Source organism: Anas platyrhynchos, chromosome 2 (assembly GCF_047663525.1).
Source record: "Anas platyrhynchos isolate ZD024472 breed Pekin duck chromosome 2, IASCAAS_PekinDuck_T2T, whole genome shotgun sequence".
Classification (NCBI taxonomy): domain Eukaryota; kingdom Metazoa; phylum Chordata; class Aves; order Anseriformes; family Anatidae; genus Anas; species Anas platyrhynchos.
Window position 1 is genome coordinate 63,606,715 of NC_092588.1, and position 17,959 is coordinate 63,624,673.

The 17,959-nt window shown below is 41.4% G+C and overlaps 2 protein-coding genes across 12 annotated transcripts in view; one reads left to right on the forward strand and one right to left on the reverse strand.

Moving 5' to 3' along the window:
* Positions 1-13,427, forward strand: part of INVS (inversin) — an 88,809-nt gene extending 75,382 nt beyond the window's left edge. For all 8 annotated transcript variants that reach the window (XM_027451847.3, XM_013107045.5, XM_013107048.5 and 5 more), the window contains 5 exons: positions 659-960; positions 2,757-3,561; positions 6,810-7,039; positions 7,572-7,652; positions 10,398-13,427. In XM_027451847.3, coding sequence (XP_027307648.2) covers positions 659-960; positions 2,757-3,561; positions 6,810-7,039; positions 7,572-7,652; positions 10,398-10,513 — 1,534 coding nt within the window. In that variant the 3' untranslated portion in view covers positions 10,514-13,427. The remainder of the gene's footprint in view (positions 1-658; positions 961-2,756; positions 3,562-6,809; positions 7,040-7,571; positions 7,653-10,397) is intronic.
* The window catches only part of TEX10 (testis expressed 10), a 50,449-nt gene continuing 44,031 nt past the window's right edge, over positions 11,542-17,959 (reverse strand). For all 4 annotated transcript variants that reach the window (XM_027451850.3, XM_027451849.3, XM_038174669.2 and 1 more), the window contains exons 12-15: positions 15,813-15,893; positions 13,873-14,054; positions 12,578-12,788; positions 11,542-11,778 (exon numbers count right to left, since the gene is read on the reverse strand). In XM_027451850.3, the coding sequence (XP_027307651.1) occupies positions 11,665-11,778; positions 12,578-12,788; positions 13,873-14,054; positions 15,813-15,893 (588 nt within the window). In that variant the 3' untranslated portion in view covers positions 11,542-11,664. The remainder of the gene's footprint in view (positions 11,779-12,577; positions 12,789-13,872; positions 14,055-15,812; positions 15,894-17,959) is intronic.

The following is a 17,959-nucleotide window of genomic DNA, read 5'->3' on the forward strand; positions in this document are numbered from 1 at the left end:
ATCTACCGATGCTAAGTATATACCAGCAGGTTAGTCCTATAGCTAATTTGAAGTTGGTTGGTAATTGTCTGTAATAGGTGTTACATAGGTAAATAAGAAGAATAATTTTCAAGCAGATGACGTGTCTTTTATGAAGTTTTCTGATTTTCAAATAAATAGAGTGCATTGCATTACTGTTTATATTAAAGCATGGTTCATTACTAATTCAAAGCGTTCTTATTAGTATCATGTTTCTTGTTTTCTGACACCTTTTTTCAAATCCTTCCACGGGTACTGTTTTTTTTCCTTAGATTTAAAAATAAAACTAGTGAAAAGAAAAACTATGCTTTTCAGTTTTGTATCTGCATTAAAAAGAAGCCTAAGTTACATAGTTTTAAATTAGGGAGTGTTTTAAAATCAGTTTTAACTGCTGCAAAGTGAATGGGAAGCTGACTTCTAAGGACTTAACCTTCATTAAGCTGTAGCTGCAAGTTAGTTGTTATTTTGGATCAAGCTAAGACACTTCAGTGTAATAGGTCGCCCTTTCTCACAGAAAAGATGTCATATTCGAGATTTTGTTTTGTCAGTGTCAGGTTTCTAGAGACGAATGTGTTCAAGTTAGAGACATGCTCCCAAAATTTTGGCTTTGGAATTCTCATGGCATTTACTGTAATTACAGGAAACGTGAAGAAGAAAGTAAGAGAAAAGAAGCCAAGCTGCAGAAAGGAACGCAGAGCGTGGAACAAAGCAAGTTTCGAGTACAACAGAATCCAGCGAATCGAGAGAAAACTACCAGCATCCTGCAGCTGCCTAACAAACAAACTGATATACAGAGTAAGAGACCTCTTTCTCTCAGCGCTTCCCAAATTCAACCAGGAAGAACCAGTAGAGGTTCGCCTAAAGCTTGTCACAACAAAGGGACACCAAAGGAGACGTGCCCGTCTTCAGAGCCTCAGAGCGATGGTCATAAAATCAGGCAAGGTTTGTAATAATTTTTATTTGATTATCCTTTTTGTCCACGTCTGGAGAAATTCATATGTAGGACCTGTTTTACTCTGTCATTTCTTGTTCTTTCATTTTTTAAGCAATTTATATGGGACAGAGTTGGATACAGATTCCTGTTTGCGTGTACTCTGTCAACTTAGGTAGTCAGAAATACTGATGTGCACAATAACATATCTGCTTCTTCTATATCGAAATGCAATATTCATTATCTTCTATATACATTATCTCCTACGTATGTTATTGCAGCTGTTGAGTTGCAGTAATTCTAGTAGCAGGTAAGTTATTTTTTGAGTACTGTTCTTGATGCTGCTTCTTTGCAGCTATCTAAGGGAGTTTATTTCAACGTGAAAAGGTGATCTAGAATACTTCAGTGATGTTCTTCTGTCTCTTCCCCAGTTGTTCAGACTGTTCTGCACATGCTGCTCTAATAAGTTAAATGTTTTATGGTTGAAATAAAAAAGCATTCTACACGCCATATTTACAAACCAGGTAGTAGCTCCTGGTGAGTTAAGAATGACAAGGCCCCTTTTTTCAAAGACTCTATAAAAAGTAACTTTCAGAGATCAAAATGCTGTTGTGACAGTGCTAGAAATTTCATACATGTGAACTGAACATCAGCTCTTTGCTGTTTTTATTGATGGCACTGGTAATTTTGTACTTGGCTTCACTGGGAGTGGAATTATGCCCCAGAAATCTTGGCATCAAAAGGCATATTTTTCTAAAATTGTAGTAGCACACTTCTAAATTTGTAGATTCCCTGTTGTAATAAAAGAGAGGGAATTTCCTTCTGCATTCTGGAAGATGAGAAAAAAGAGTATCATAGATTTGAAAAATAATTAATTAAAGTAATACTCGATTAAAATAGATTGTATTATAGATTTTTTTTCTTCCTGTCCTATAACAGACAGGACTATTTACCCATATGACAATCCTGTGCAAGTTAGAGTAGCCTCTCAGCCCATATTGACTTGTCACCATGATAAATCTTCTCTGTCAGAGAAATCATTGATGATAATCCTGAGTTTCTTCTGTATAGACTGCTAATCTGCCATATTCTGCTAACCAGAGAGTATCACAAAAGTATTACGGTGAGGTCAAATACAGGATGGTTTTACCAGGATTTGGATAACTTGAGTGATTTTCTTTGATCAAAGCTTTCTTTCTTTGCTTTTTCCACTTTTACATATCCTTTAACCGCTTCTCTCTCACATTTTGTCTGCTCTGTAAAGAAACCTTGCAACAAGGGAAAAATGGGAAGAACTTTGAAGTTTTATTTAGGGTATCAAGGAAGGTATTGACAGAACCATTGCTTTGGGTTTCCTGGATCAGTAGCTTACATTGACATTGTGTGCCAGGGTAGAGCAGGGTGGATAGAGCAGAAATTTGGCAAAGAAGCTGGAAACAAGGACAGTCTGTTAGGGTGTCCTCGCTGCAACCAGCAGGTGTGTTCACAAGGCTGCATTCTTCTGCCATGTGGTGAGCTGATCTCTATGGAAAAGACACCGTATTCAGGTAGGTGAAGAAACAGTTTTTCTCTGTGAACTTTTTTAGGCATCTAGTTCAGATTTAGTGAGCGAAAGAGAGATACTTGGAGAATGGTAAGCAATGACGAAGTCTGGGACTGTGCTATTCCAAGCAATCATTACCTCTTCTGATTCTTCCTGCTTATACTTTTTTTTTTTCCATTTAAGTAATTGAGAAAAAAATATAGTAATAAACTCTGGATCAGAGACTGAATGCTGAACGTTTGTTTCCATTTCTCTGTTTTAAAGAATTATCAAGAAAACACATCAGAAGCAAGTCAAGTTGTGTCCATTTCCATTGTGGCAAAGCAGAAGAGGTGACAAAAGTTGAAGCCAAGCATCAGGTTGCAGCTGCTACGGAAGTGGATGGAGAAAAGCACAGAGAGCACACCACCAAGGCAAATGGTACTTCTGCTCGTGGTAACAGAAGGCACGCTTCTGCTTGTAGGACTGCTAGTGCTGGGGAGAGATTACGGGATCAAAGTCAGTCTTCGTCTGGTAACAGGGACCACGGTGAAGGAAATTCTGTGCTCGTGTGCAGCATCAGTTGTGCTGGGGGAGTTGCGAGAAGTTCCAAGCAGTGTGAAGCTGTTCCAAAGGGCAAAAGGCATCAGCAAAAATCCAGAAGTAAAGAGGTAAACGATGAGAGATGCTCACCAGCTGGTTCTAGCAGACCAGGGAGTGCCAAAACGGTATTTGTAAACAGCAGAACTGCCAGCATGCATGCCGTAGAACAAACTAACAATGTGGGAAATAATGAATTAGCGAAAAAGCCCTCCCCTTTATTGTCTGCTGACACAGAATCTACCAGAACCGTGCCAAGAAATCCAGCAGCGTGTTCTGCCTCTGATGACAGTTTGAACTTGGAAAAAACAGGCATAATTGGATCCAGGAATGCAGATGATCAATTATGTTCTGTCGCATGGCAAAGTACAAATATTGAACTAATCCCTTTGGAGATTCGAATGCAGATAATAGAGAAAGAAAGAACAAGGAAAGAGCTGTTTCGGAAGAAGAACTACGCTGCCACGGTTATACAGAGGACGTGGAGAAGGTAAGGCTGCTGTTTCAGTAGCTGGAGATGAGGCACAATTAGATGTAAATCACATTAGGCGTCAGCAATGTGTTTTATTTGGGCCTTTTGCTTGGAACATAACCAGTGATAAATCAGGAATTTAATAATCTTTCACCAAACCAGTGGAAGCGTGTGCCAGATGCCTAGAATTGCATTAGCAAGTTCATAAAAAGTGCAAGGTAAGTGATGACTTTTAATAATTGGAGGAGTTATTACACTTCTATTTCACGCGTTGATATTTCTCAGTAGAGCATCGATCGGGATCTGCCTCAGCCCCACGCTCACTGCTCTCACGTTCGTTAGCAGCCTTGCTCATGCAGGCAGCCTTGCTCGTGTCTCATGGCAAGGCCGTGACCAAAAATTGAAAGACCAGCTCTGAATTGCTGCTGTGTGAGCCTGCTATGCTGGAAAGCAGAGATCTGGTGGTGTAATACCTCGTAGCTCTGCGAGGTGGTAACCACGAGGTTGTGCTGCCTGCATTCAGCGCTGTTCCCAGGCTTAAAAAATCCTATGGTCCTGATTTTGCAAGGGGAGTGCCACCCGTGTTCCCCATGGCACAAGGCACCAGGCAGCCAAGAAACAAGCATCACCAGCTTGTTGCTTGCAGAGTTTTGGGAACCCATCACTTTCTACAGTTAACTTAGGAAGTGCAGAGAGGTTTCGTCCTGCACAGAGGCAGCTGATGCTGGCCACTGCTGGAGGTGAGATGGGTACCAGCACAGGTGCCCCGTGGTCCAAGCTGGTGCTTCGTTTGTTCCTAAGCTGAAATGTGGCCGTTTGAACATTCACGTTGGCTCAGCAAATGCTTCTGTTTGCTCCAGCTCTTTTATTGATTAGCTGAAGTATTTCCCAGCACGAGGTTGGGTTTACAGCCCTGTAATATTCCGGTTTATCTCTTCACTGGTGTTGGCATCCAAAAGTGACATTGGCTTTTGGAAGTACACCCCTATTCCAGGGGAACGTTAGCATTTGGGATCATGTTATTTTTAATCCATTTTGAGCCTTTTTGAGGGGTGAAAATTCTGACTTTTTAATACAGTGTCACTGTACACAGTATTTCTGTACTTCTCTCATCTTTGGTGTCTGCTTGCTCTTTATGACATCTGCACATAGGTCTGCACAAAGGTCTGCAAATCAAAGCTCTCACTTTTTTTACCTTCCCAAATTTTCCCAAATGTTCTAAATTGTCCTTTAACTTCTCTTCTATTTCTGAACCTGAATTCTTGTTTTGCTTTCAGATCCTTTTGGATACCAAAAAGCAAAGGAAGTCAGGATTAGATTAGGGGAGCACATCCCTGCGTGGTACCATTTCTTCTGAAGGTTATGCTGTTTTCAGTCAACAGAAGATTAAAATCCTTACAAAGCAGCAGGTGCCTGATACAGCTTCCAGTCAGTGTGAAGATACACACTGAGTGCTTGTGCAAATTGCCTCACAAGACTTGGGATCTGAAGCCATGTGTCCAGCTAGCTTACTTCTGCAGAAATCTCTCCATTCCATTTAAATTTTTGGCTATCTGAGGATTTTGGATAGATCTTTCCAAAATACCCCCCTGTAAAACCATGGCGATGTGTTACCTAAACTGGAAGCGTGTGAAGGTTCATGCACAGACTGGTCTCTTGGCAGCAGGTGCTTGCTCACTTACTTAAAAGACTGGAAAACGTGGGGATTTAGGCTTGTTTAATAATCTGCCACTTAAAGAATCAATGAGGACAAGTAAATATATTTGTAGCACCTACAAAACTCAGACATTGTACAGAACATTAATGAGTATCGTAAATCCTGCAGGATTGCAAGGGAGGCTGCGTTTGCTCCTCCTCCTCTGGCTCCCAAGTCAGAGGGTCTCACCTGTTCGGCTTCGAGTCCAGGCTTGTGCGGGTGAACAGCCTGCACTTGGAGACAGACAGAACCGTAGAAAAATGTGCTCAAGTTTCAAATGTCTCAATTCCCAGCCTCGGCAGGCCTCGTAAATGCAGTCCCACAGAGCCCACGTCAAGGTGTGCGGCTTGCCAAAGGTTAAGTGCTCTTCCTGCTCGCTGAGGCTTGCGGAGCCCGTGTCTGCCTCGCTGTCTCCTCAGGAGCACTGGGGCCTGTCCCCTTCCCTGCGGCCCGCAGGGAGCTGACAGCAGCTGGGAGCGATTTGGTTGCTGGTACAGCTGGGCTGCTGCTGGAGTCGAGGGGTTTCAGCCTGTTACTGCTCCACGCACACCTTACCTTTCTTTTCTGTGCCTTACCTGTGCTGACTAAGTACTGGGTGTTTTGCTAAGGCACCTCAGATCAGACCCACGGTGCACCAAACTTGGTCCCATTCTGCTTTTTCTCCCTAGAAAAGCGTTTCTTCCTCTGTCCCCCATTAACGCTCCTGTCCTGAGCTCAGGCAGTGCTTTGGATGCCGGCGGGGAAGCCGATCAATGCGTTCTGGCCGCGTACCAAACACTTACAATTAATATTTTACAAGTGTTGCTCAATGCTCGTTTGTGGCAGCTTTGTGCTGGGAAGATTCAGAGTTAATTGCCAGGCCAGTTAATTGACTTGTGAGTGTGAAACGCCAATATCCGATTGAAGGCTTCTACCTGATTCAAGACTAAAAAAGAAATACAAGAAGGGCCCTCCTCGTTTGCTGGGGCCACCAGGCACTCCAGGGGAAGGGACGGATAATCTGCGGTCACCTCTTGGCACGGGGCTGTGATCACACGCAGGAGTTTTAGGGGCTGGGGAGGTGCTGAAGGGAAGGGGAGGAAAGCCAGAAGATCCCTGCCAACAGGGTAGGGGGGAGCACCTTTGGAGACAACGTTGAAACCAGCACAGATTTCTGTAGAGATGTGCAGGTAGATTTGGCTTCCCTTGCATTGATTTACCCAAAATAACAATGTGGTCAAGTGGAGTCGAAAATGTGATGTTATTTTGTGAATACGGAGAAAATGAGAAAATAGTATTGATTATAGTGCTACATCATAAATATTTATAGGTTTTCTCTCCTCCTGATTTTCTGATACCCGTAACACCAGGTCCCTATTAGCTGTGTGAGGCAAGGGATGCCTCCAGAACCGAACCCAGTTCCTACTTTTTCCTCTGAGCAAACATTTCTCATCCGAGCGACTTGGCACATCCGTGGGAGTGCAGCTTCCCCAGTTCCTCGTGTAATCCCCCGCGTGAGCTGATGCATGGAAAGCACCGAAGTTAAAGCAGGTCACCTCAAACAAGCGCTCTTCTCTTTTCTGCCCTCTAGTTACCACCTGCGACAGGAGTTGTTCCGGCTTCTTGGCGCGAAGCGGCAGTGCAAAGATGAAGACAAATGGAGCCAAGAGGCAGCTGCCTTCCTCCTTCAGGTTGCCTGGAAGAAACAGCTGAACCACAGCCCTCTGAAGTCAGCTCCTTCGTGTAAAACTCTGAAACCCGTGAGCAAAACCAGCTCAGCCATAAAAACCAGCAAGCAGTCCATCCTCAAGCAGATATACGGTAATTTTGTCTTATAACAAAGTGTTCCCTGCGTTTTGAATTCTTTCATACACTTCTTACCTAATTGTTAGGGATTTAAACGATTTATTTATAACAATGAGTTTGAGTCTCAGGTGCTGTGGGTAGTTCTGTAACTTCCTGGTTTTAAGAACCACCTCAGTGATTTAACATGGTTTCCTCTAAGAGCCATGCTAGCTGTATAACAGGTGCTAAGTCACTTCTGTTATGGCTCTGTAGTTCAAACAGCCAAAAAGGGTCAAAAAAATAAAATAAATAACGGTATCACTTAATGTTCCTTCTGCTATATGCTATACTATATGTAGTGTGTATATATATGTATGCTTTAAGACGTTTTCAAAGTTTGCTTAAAGCTTTGTTGAAGTTGTAACAATTTGCTGTCATACAAAATGTCTCATGATCATCCTCGTCATCAGTGAGAGTATTTGTTAGGAGAAAATAATGTAATTTATAGCTATTCATAACCACGTCTTTATAGGGATAAGCATAGAGCTGTTCTTGTTGTTTACTACAGGACGTTCTCAGGAAGGCAAAGGATGTCAGCCAGCAAGACCTTCCTCTAAGCTGAAACTTTCCGATGTGCCGCTGGTCTCAGGTAAGATGTATACACTTTAACAGTACCAGGAACATAACAAATGACTTTAATGTTTGTTTACTTATATATATGTCACTGGGATCATCTTAGAAAAGAAAAAAAATCTGTTCAAGAGCTGGTATCTCACATCAAGACACGTAGCTGCTACCGACCTGGTGTGATTGTATGTTCTGTCACTGCTTTTGGACTTAGCTGAGCACTGTGCTTTTATCCTTGTATTGAATCATTTATATGAAAGCCTGTTTTGATTGGGCTACGGCAGAGCTTAATATCATGGATTTGTACAGTAATAAGCCACTCAGCTGAGGTTAAAATCACTTACAGATGCCTCTAACGGTGGTTCATCAGCACAAATATTTCCTAGCCCTATGGAAGTAAAGGTAGTGGGTAACTGCATGGACTAAGAATTTACGTACCTGTTTCTTAGACATATATGCTTTAGTTGATGGATAAAATTTGAAGATCTGAAGTTAGTCATCTAATCTCTAACCTTGCTACTGAAATGGCTCAGTGGAGTTCCTGTCCTGTGCACAGGGCCTCAGTTATTTCATAGATTTGTTAATATGCAGAGAGTTTTAAGGCATTAAAGAAAGCACGTGTATCTGCTGCTTAGCACAGGAACCACATAAGAAGTCATTACTAGGTCTTCCTTGGGAGAGCCTCCGTGGTATTTGTGACTGGAATTTTCTCTGTGGAACGGGCAGCGGGGCAGTAGGGGCTCTAAACAAGTACTTGCGGGTTGGCATGATGGTGACTGTCAAGACAATGCCAGCAGAGATGGGGCTACAACGCGTCATATAGAATAGCACCCAAGGGCACAACCCGTAGAAATAGCATTGAGGTCAGTAGAGGCTGGAAGCTTTATGCACAGTGCAGTGGTTTGACAGATAAGTTAAAAATGAAGTCACGGTTGCCTCTCTGAGGAATATTCCTTTGGTTAGACGCCTGTTTTGAGAACTTTGCATCTCCTGTAGTTCAGAGCCAGGCTGCAGACCGGTAGGAAAAGCAAATGGCTGAAGGGAGACAGCAGTTCACATACTTTAACAGGAAAGTGAAATCCATTTTCCCCAAACACTGAAGTCAAAAGGCACTCCACCAGCAGACCTAGCCCTCAGTTTGTCATCTCTGCCTCACTATGAGACCGAGGCTTTTTTTTCTTCCACTGCTTGAAATAACTGCTTTAATTAAGAGGCACAACCAGACAGGTGTTTGATTGCCACCTCTTCATACGGCCCCCAATCTAAATGTTAAGAGAGCTTTAGCAAATAATGCTTCTTTTCGTGTAGCTTCCCAGGACAACAGATCTCCCTGTCTGCTGCTATAAAAAGGCTTTCTTCTGAGGCCTGCGTGTCCTTTACTTTCATAACTTGGTGACGAATAGGACGGTGATAGGAACTCTGCCCAGTTCCCGCAGAACACTACCCACTTTTATTCACCTAATAGGAGCTGGGGGAACTTTAGCCCTCGCTTAAAGACAATAACATGTTTTTCATCTGGCTGCCTTCGTGCATGACAACATTACGTTTGTTGGAAAAGTTCAGAGCTGTCAGTGGCTAATGCCAGATCCTCCACTTCTGACGTCGGTGCCTGGAGTAGGTCAGCGTGGACTGCTCAGTTTGAGTCCTCTCGTGCAGGAGGTGCGGCGGGGAAGGTGAAGCCTGACTATCAGCCCTAGTTTTCATGTTCCTAGAGCTCGTGGAAAAAGCACGCGGTGACAAATCTCTCAGAGGAGACTGGCACCAAATTCATTGAACTCCTTGGCACAAGCAGAGCAAACACTTCGGAGTGGGCACAGAAGGTAGCGAAAGGAAATACGCAAATTAGTAAGGAGCAGTGGGAGAGAGGAAGGAAGGACAGGTAGAAAAGGAATGAGTGTGTAATGGGATGTACAGACAATGGGTAGATGTTTAAAAACAAAAAACAAAAAAAAAACTGTTCTTGAGGATTGGGAAAATAATGCCTTTGTGAGTGTTATCAGTTAAAGTATTTGGAAAATGGAAGTTGATGATATATATATTTTTAAATATAGATACCTTTTGTCAATTCAGTAAATGACAGCTGAAGAAGCTCTCTGCAGCAGGCCAGAAAGATAAGCCCCCTTTTTTGTTTCAGTGTCAATATCGGAAGTGTTCATGAAGCTACAAGGGAGGCTTTTTTTTTGAACTATTGGCATTAGAAGGAATGTTTGCATCCAATCTCTACAAAACTGGGAAAAGAATACACACTGCTTGTAGCACATTACACTAAATAAAAACATTGAATGAGTGAGTCCTGATGTTAAGCCAGACTCAAAACTGCAGCGAACGGGCAGCTGCTGTTCTGTTTTACTTTCTAGTAATTCAGGAAGCACTTGCTTTAACCCTGGACTAGCTGCCCTTATCTTCCAGAAACAACCCAGCACCTATCATTAGAGGACAGGGATATTGCTAAACAAAATCTCTCGCTGCTCTTCAGCAAACTCAACCAGGAGCATTAATTAGTGGCTGAACCATCAGCCCCAAAACTCTCATAAGGGTAAATCCTAAATTAAGCTCCATTATTATGCCCAAATTAAACAGACTGTCATGTTTAGGTTGTACTGAGTGCCAGAGGAAGAACTCTTTTTACAGATAAACCACCAGTGAGACGTGAGGAACAGGGCACGTTTGTTTCCTGGTAGGTTCTTTGTGAACTGCAGAACCCAGTGCAGCTTAAACTTTTTTCTCAGCTGGAGTTACTCATCAGAACTATTTTGGTCTTTTCCAGCAAACAACCTCCAGTACGTTAATTTGCTGGAGAACATGGGAAGATCCAAGCAGTTTTCGTACAACATGAGGCCGACCACTGCTGCAAAATCAAAAAGTACAAGAGTGAAGCACTAAGGAAAACAGGACCTGGGAGTTCAAGGAACAGATCCTGGTATAAATGCAATTGTTCCGTAACGTGCAAATCATCTACATTTTAAACTCGAACACATCTTCAATTTGTATTATATCAGCATTACATGCCAAGCAGACTGCTAAGGAGCTGGACTTCACTTTGTGTACAAATTAGTTTTTAAAATGCAACTGTTAATTTATTTACTGACAGGATGAAATCTGAACTCCATTTGGAAACAGAAAATTAAGTGCTGAGCCTAGCATTGCAGGGCAGTTGCAGCGGTTCACAAACATTTCCATTGTCAAAAGTAGGAATTTTGAACGCGTTTATTAAAGGCAGTTTCAGTGGACTGAAACTGTACTGGAGATGTAACAGTGCTAAAAGACTGCTGTTCCATTTCACCTCAAATTTAATAGATGTATTCAAATTTATTAAATGTATTCCAAAACCTAAGCAGGAAATGAAGTACAGACCTCGTGCTCCATTCTCAGCTAGCTATGGCTTTGGAAGGACAAGTAGAAATGGTGACAAAAAAATCACGCAGTACATAAAGGTCTTTCCACAGCCTATGGAAATTGCTAGGTACGTTTTCTACTTTTGAGATAATCCCCAATTATTTATTTGTTAATAACTGTATTTTTATATATGCATAAAACGAGTTTCTACAGAAAGCAAGAAAGGACAGGGGCCTGCTCTAGATGAAAACTTGTTAGTTTTAGCTTTGGAGCTGCCAGTGTACAGTATTTACTTTGCATAAAGCCTTTAAAAATACGAATTCACAAAAAATAAGTTATTCAAATTTCAAAATATATTATTTTTTTCTAGCTGATGTTACATAATTCTAATTATTCTAATTAATGCAATGCTTAAAAATAATAGCTGACTGGAGTCGATAAAAGCCACTGTTTCTCTACAAGAACTTAAGCTTCAAGAAGATTCCTTAACTGACCCCTCCCTGTGGTCTTTCACAAAAAGAAATTGAGTGGCGTTACATTTACTTGCTTGAAAAGAAAGCTCTTAGAAGCAAGCGTGCAGTTCTTTGTAAAATTTTTATTGTTTCACTTACAAAAAAAATGGACAAGCTTTGTTCCAACATCTTCCATTTGAAACTAAATAGAAGTAAATGCTTTACAATAAATGCAGTTCCACCTCTTTAATATACCGTGTTCATAGGGCCAGGTCCCTGGGGGTGAGAGGCAAGGTAGATGTTGAAACAGTAATGGAGGTCTGTTAGCCACTGCTCTTGGACTTCGCCACTCTTCAGTGTCTAGAAAGAAGGGGAAAAAGAAAATAAAAGGGTAAAACTCAGTTTCACCAGCAGTATTAGTAAAGCTTCACTTTGTTTCTACAGTTAACCAGGTGCTCTGTTGAAGATACGAGAGAGCCTCGTTCACCCACATGCATGTACACATTTAAACACGATGTGCCTGTTAATTATGTCAGATTAAGTGTTATTATTTGGTACGTTGAGTCAGTGTTACATTAGGAAGTGTGTGAATTGTATCAGATGCGTTTCCTTACTCTTTAATTGCAGCAGCTTGCTTACTTTCCAATTCTGCCATTTGTAGTCCATCAAAATGCAAATGAGCAGGGCTGTTCTAATGAGGGAGAGCTCAATGCCCAAGCCTGCAGCAGAGCTGCTACCAACACACCAACCCAGACCACGGGCCAGTAATTCACCGCCTTACCATTCCTAAGTGGTTAAAAAAACAAAACCAGATGTATTTAAGGGAGTTTGTCTGATTTAATTACGTCTTTATACACAGACATACCCCTGCTCCAACAAAACAGAAAGAAGTAGCTTCTTATTTTGGCACAGCTCTGCATCAACCAGGCTGGGCAGGTCGTCCCCTTTCAGTGCCTTTTGTTGGGCTGAATCAAGCTCAATACCAAACCTGCCTGCCCTGTGCAGTGAGTACAGGAGCTGGGAGAAGCAGCAGCCTGCACTACTAAGACAAATAAAATTGTAACTTGTGTTTTACCAAGTGCGGGGTTTGCACTAAGTTGCAAACATAAACATGAAGTCTATCCTCGTGGCCTCTGGGAGACGAGAGGAGGTTTCTTACCATAATGTCCTTGATAATCTGCTGCACCAGAAATTCATTTGTCATCATGTGGCTCCTGAGCTGCCCGTGCTGCATTAGCAAGCGAAGCAGCTGAGCGACCACAGGCAGCTCTTCCCGACAGATCCTGCTCACTTGGAGGCTTTGCAGCATCACCCTCAGTAATCGTGGCAGGAGCGCTAACGCAGAGATGCACGAACCCCACAGCATATCCCTGAGAGGAACAGGGAACAAAAAATTGAAATGATGAGGGAAGATTACTTCAAATACACTTCTGTGACCTACGCCTTGTATTTCTACAAGGAAACATACCTCTGCGTGGAAACCACGTGGCAGGATTACACCCTCAATTAGAGCTGAAGCAGAAAATTTGTACAGACAAACGCTAAACTTGTACTATTCTAAGATACAGTACAGACAAACACTAAGCTTAAGTTTTAAAATTTAAACTTAAGTACAAACAAACACTAAACTTAAACTATTCTAAGATTATGGACAATACTGGGGAAAAAAAATTAAGGTTCTGCCCTGGAGCTTCCAGTGTTGCTGAAGCTCCTCTACAGTGTAATTTCTGTTTGATGCAGCAGGGAGGACTTCATCTGTAATTAAAATACACCTCAATCTCTCAAGAGTCAACCTCCTGCCCCCTAATATGAAGGTAATGCAATCAGCTTTTTCTACTATTTAAGTCATTAAATACAGTAAATGAAGGAGGAGTCTGGTTTTAAGAACACATCTAAAATCAACTCTGAACAACTTCTTTGTATGTGGCACGGTTATAGGAAAAATTCTGAAGTTTAAACTGTTAAAAGACGTTTCTGCTACGCAGGTAAATAAACTTACTGAAATCTGGTGTCTGTGGCTTTTTTTATTTTTCCTCCTTTTTAAAATCAAATGGATTTGCAGTCTACAGAATGACTCCTGAGAAGTTTTGTTAAAGCTGAACCGTCACGTCAAGTACAAGCTTATAAAGACAAATTCTTTGCATGTTGCTTTTCAATGCATCTAATGAAACTAAAGGGTAAAGCTACAGATTAAGGTATAAATATTTACCTTTCTGCAGCTAGGATTGTTCTGGCATCTAACTAGAACAACTGGAAATAAAAGCTTTGAGATGATACCTTCTTCAGTTGTTGTTTCAAATAATTCCAGCTCAGTTTGCAGATTTTTTTCTTACATCACAGTCCTATCTGGTAGTAAGCAAGGGGGGCTGTCCTTTCATTTGACATCTCTAAATACTTGTTATGTTTAGGTGATAAAGGCAGAGGCAATTAACGGAGTAAGAAAAGCAACGTTACCTTTTCTGTACATGTTCTGCATCCTCTTTGTCTAAAGTTAGCAGGAAGTACAGCAGACTGTAACAACAGGAGGCTAGGAACTTGTGTAGATTTTCACTTAGGATGCAAGCTTGATCCAAGAGCTTATTTATGGCACACAGAACAGACCCAGCTGTGCTGTCGGGTATTACAACCAATCCAACCTGTATTAAAACAAAAATCCCCGAGTTCATCACTTTATACACGAGTTTTTCTGTTAAACAAACATCTAATGCCAAATGTTGCTATTCTTCCCTATTATAACAAATATTACTTTGTTTCTATTACAGTAAACACATACTGCTCCATTTTTAAAATTCCTATTTTGCTTAGAAATTGATACCCAGAGCAAAATAAGGTTTAGAAGTATTTAAGCCTTAGCAGTCACCCCCAGTTAAAGAAGGGCTACCAGAACACTTGTATTATATTTTACAGAGATTTTTTCTCATTCCCCAAACTGAAAATCCTCCACCCAGAAGTCTGGATAGAGTCACTCGCTTTCCTACAACAGCCCAGGCAAAACTTTGAAGTTTTTGATCTGTTTCTCCAGATCCCTGCAACACACAGACCTTTCAAAACTGAACTGTTTTTTGCGTGTATGATGTTGCAAGTTAGAAAGAGGCCAAAATCTAGAATCAAATCTTGTAAACCACCGGCTTTCAAATAAAAATCAATACAAACAGGCGGCTAACAGTGACTGTAACCACATAAGAAAACCCGTGTCTTCGTGCCATCCCCCGAAATAAACACATCACTCATCTCAAATGTATTCAGAGAGAAAATGCTTTAAGCCTTCCTCTGAAGGATGGTGCGGACAAAAAGCAGCTTTTGGACAAAACAGGTCTTTCCTTTTAAGCATATATCATGGGACAGAGCATCCCTTCTCTGTCTTCAAACAGCAGCGAGCAGTCACTGAGGCAGAAGGAGATTCAGATTTACTCTCCAGACAGAAAAGCTACTGGGGGCCACCAGGGCTGGTCTCCGTAGAAATCTGACATGCTGGACAGGAATGGAGCATTGTGATCGGGGTTAAATGAAAGCTAACGAAACATCGTGGGCCCACAGCTGGTGTGATGCTCTGCTGCTGTTAAATTAAAGTATTGGCTTGAGTTTGAATTTTATAGGCATGATAAAATAATTTAAAAAACACACACATTGCTAATTGGGCATCGATTACCTCAATAAGAAATTAATTTAAGGAGTTTTAAAGTAGCCAAATTTGCTCACCAGCACATACACAGTTTTAGGCAGAGACGGTTCACTCAACAGGGTCATTTGTTTCTTTTAGGGGGGGGTTGCTGTTGTTTTTAAAGGTCATATTTAAGTAGCTCGTACTTCTTGATTGGAATATATCCCACTGGAATGCTTACTCACATGGGGTAAGCTACAAAGAGCAACGAAGGGTTCACACTTTTGAATACTTGCAGTATAAATATAATAACGCGCTTGGTGCATTTCAAAGAGGCTGTGATTTAAGTCAACCCCCAAAATCCAGAAAATGGTGACAGGTAAGCCAGCTCCTATGGAAGCTCTGGACCGGTAATTTTTCAGCAGGCTGTGGGCATTTGTCAGATCACGTTATCAGCGAGTGCAGTGACAGGACAAGGGATAATGGTTCCACACTTTAAAAAAAAATAAAAAATAAGCAAAACAAACCAAAAACGTAGAACTAGAAAGCTTTCATTTATGGCTATCCCGGCTTGAAAACAAGTTGAAGTGCTCAGAAATCAAGAAAAAAATCTAAGTTTAGATATTTAAAATTATCTATTATTTTAAAACTCCACTGATCTTGTTGAAAATTTTTGAAAAACACTGAAGTTATACACAGATTGTGTAAAATATGGAAGAAAGATACTTAAGGGTTATTGAGACTACAGAATCTCTCACAAGGAAATTAACGCAGAAAACAAAGTACTACTTACCAGATATTTACAGATGCCAGTCTGGAGAATGTCGAAACACTGACTTTGTGAAGGTATAGTGGACAAGCTGTGACAAATCATCTGTTTTAATGAAACAACAAGTTGTAGGTAAGTACTTCAACATGCAACCAGAGACCATTCACTGTGTAGCCACACACTTCGCTGAGGAACCTAAGCACAAAGTACCAAAGTACTACAGAGGACACAGCAGCTTTGTCTCTGGAAGTATGGATTTTTGACAGTGTTTAAGATTAACGCTGTCAACATAAATTGTTCAGCATTTAAAGAGCAGATGACCTCCACGATTAATTTTGTCGGTAGTCACTTTTTTCCTTTAACCTCTGTGACAGAAACAGAAGGCCAGAAGTACTCAATTTGCCTACAAAGCCTCGCCAAGCCTACACTGCCTTTCCTCTGAGCTGAAGAAATTCAGAAAACAACTCCCAAATACTATTATATATACAAGCATGAAATAGCAAGAAGGAAACAAAATAGGACAGGAAAGAAATCTAAATGAAGAAATTAGCAAAGATCCACTTGCTACTACTTTCCCTCTATGTCACTAAAAATATTATATTCATAGTTGATACAAATTGTAATACCACAAAGGGGAAATCTTGTTTTAAAGAGCTGCCAAAAACTTTCTGGTGCTTATATTACCCCTCTACAGGATCAACTGAAGCCCTTAGAAAGCAATGTTAGCAGCATAAGGACATCACCAGTAATGACCACCCGGTAACTGCCAGAAGATCCAGTTTTCTCCCTCTCAAAGTCCCATGTCCCTAAATTTACAAATATCTTGACTAAGCAAAAAAATTCCTGTAAGATACCTCACTAAATGAAAACAAAAAATGACCTAAGAAAGCTTTCACAGATCGATCGGAATTGAGCGATACAATTTGGTGATACTGCGCTGGCTTTGAATCTTAAGATGAATCAGGGAAGTCAAGACACCTAAACAAGAATGCTAAAACAGAAAACCTCACCCGCCCTTTGTCAAAAATAAAAGCCTGCAACATTTTCATCTGAAGAAAACCCCCAAGCCTAGGAGAAGAACCACTAGTTCAAGGTATGCAAACAAAATTCAAGCAATGTGGATGCAGGTGTTGGCTTAACTATCCAAAGAAATGGCCAAGCAGTATCGTTTGTGGTGAGACAGAAGCATGCTTGTCTGTTTTCAAAACTAGATCTCACATGCTTCTAGCCCTGCTGCAGCTGGCCAAATTCAGGAGATTGTTAACACGCCTGCTTGATAGAAGAACATGGACTAAAAGGCTGTTACAACATTGCTAATAGTGATCAGGATTACACAAATCATTGTGCAAGTATTTTATTTCACTGCTAGGGATATTTATAAGACAGTTTTGTAGACACTCTTGCACTGAATACCTTTATAATTGATACTATAGATGTATTTAAAACATAAATATTATTAAACCTGCTGCATCCAGGATATGGCACTATTTCTGCACACTGACATTTGAAAGTGATAAAATATGAAGCACGCGGGAGTATTCCCAAGGAACACGTTAAAGACATTTGCATTTCAGCAGTGTCAAGGACTGCAGTAAAGCTGAGACAGGAGGTTACCGCTGGGGATTGTCAAGGGCAAGCCCTGAGCCAGCGTGACCCAGTATTTGCATGAGTAACACGCGCACAAAAGGTAAAACCACGCTGATGAAACGCGGCGGCTGACAGCTCGAGGCTGAGAAACTCTGCCAAGACAGGAGGACTGGAGTAACCTATGGAAGAGATTGCATGGGTCTGATGATAACAGACAGGGAAATTCAGTGGGAAAAAAAAGTGGAAAGTCGTGCCCATGGAGACTAATAAAACTTCTGTATGCAACCAGGAATTTTAACTACTGGGAATGAGGAGAAAACTGTGCTGATCATGAGGTGACTGTGACACAACCACAGGCAAATAGCTTTTATGATGGAAAACCAGAGATGAGGGTGATAGAAGTGCCAAGTGCTACCAAAGAGATGTTCAGCACTGCTCTGTCAGACCCTACTTATTAGGCCATTTCTGAAGTACCATGCAACATAAGGGTCGCTCCTCACTGAGAAAGGTGAACTCAGACTGAACAGTGGTGCTCACGGCTGGCTGGGGTACAGGCGGGATGGAAATTAGTAAGGACAACGATG